At 58.0% G+C, this 1,351-nt stretch overlaps 1 protein-coding gene across 1 annotated transcript in view; it reads left to right on the plus strand.

The window, feature by feature from the left end:
- CTSH (cathepsin H) overlaps positions 1-843 on the plus strand; it is a 19,929-nt gene extending 19,086 nt beyond the window's left edge. The window contains exon 9 of the mRNA XM_045285693.1: positions 61-843. Coding sequence (XP_045141628.1) covers positions 61-136 — 76 coding nt within the window. The 3' untranslated portion in view covers positions 137-843. The remainder of the gene's footprint in view (positions 1-60) is intronic.
- The last annotated feature ends 508 nt before the right edge of the window (positions 844-1,351 follow it).

A 1,351-nucleotide genomic window follows, 5' to 3' on the forward strand; every position in this document is an offset into this window, starting at 1 on the left:
ATTCTAGAAAGGTCTGTGGTGTAGGAGTCACCAGCGGGCCTCGCTCCCTCTCTCTGCCAGGTACTTCCTCATCCAGCGCGGGAAGAACATGTGTGGCCTGGCAGCCTGCGCCTCCTACCCCATCCCCAGGGTGTGAGCAGCGGACGGCGGCAGGCGGGCGGAGGACAGGAGGAGCAGGCAGCCAATGCCATCCCGTGGAAATGCCACCTCAGAGGACGTGGTGGGGATGCCCACCCGGGGGCCTGCCACTCTCCCTCCTCACCCACCCAGCCAGGCCTGGACCCTCAAAGCAAAACAGGAAGAGAAATCCCACCAAGCACCAGCTCCTCTGTGACGCCTGGGGCTAAGCCAAGTGGTCCCTCTAGTCCCAGGGGAATCCGTTCGAGGACTCAAAACCCCTCGCCACAGATCCCCCAGATCCTCAGACGGTCAAGTCCCTTACATATCATGCGCTCATATTGGCATGTAACCCACCTCCAACCTCCTGTGTACTTTCCACCCTGCCCGGGTTATTGTGGTGCCTGACCCAGGGTAAATGAAGTGCCCGTGTAGAGAGAGCACTTCTCTACTCCCACTTAGCAGTTCAGGGTTTCCTGTGGCCGCTGAACTGCTGTTTGGGTTTGTTTGTTTGTTTGTTTGTTTTTCCCCTCCAATATTTTCCGAGCTGCAGTTGGTTGAATCTGCAGAGACGCGAAACCTAAGGATAGAGGCCAACTGTACTGGCCAAGTGCCTTACCCCTAGCTTTCGGATGATCCAAACCCATGTGGACAGAGTGCTCCCTTCACACTTGGAGACCGATGTCTCTGCTGTGTCCTTTGCTCAATAAACACTCAGCGAACCTCTGCTGGCCCAGACCTGTGCTTTTCCTGGCCCTCAGCCAGGACTCAGACCAAGGCCTGCCCCCACGGGCTCCTGGCCTTCCAAGGGGGAGGCACGGAGGCTTTGCCTGGGTCCCCAGTGGGTATTGGGGCCACCGCCAGTAGGAGTACCCAGGAGAAGAAGCAGGTTTAATCTGAGTTACTAACCGTTTGGCCCAAACCTGGATGAGGAGGCAGGAAGGAGAAATGGGCCGGGCTGTGGCAGAGACGGGCTCTAGTCTAGGACCCAGGCTTGGAGGCCTCTGTCTCCACAAGGCTTCTGCAGACTCGGCTTCCTGCCTCGACCCAAACTCCAGCCCTCGGTCTGGTCTGACCCCCAGTTGATCAGCATCCCCATCCTTTACTGATGCCCCCTGTGGCCTCCACACCATCTCTTCCCTTGGGAAGGAATTTGGTCTCCAGTGTGTATCCTGGGGCCTCTAGGAGCCCTGTCTATGGAAGGAGTCGGAATTCTGCTCTCTGCCCTGGAGTT

The sequence above is a fragment of the Echinops telfairi genome, unplaced genomic scaffold (assembly GCF_000313985.2).
Source record: "Echinops telfairi isolate 266 unplaced genomic scaffold, ASM31398v2 ScPeMD7_7475;HRSCAF=8513, whole genome shotgun sequence".
Lineage (NCBI taxonomy): Eukaryota > Metazoa > Chordata > Mammalia > Afrosoricida > Tenrecidae > Echinops > Echinops telfairi.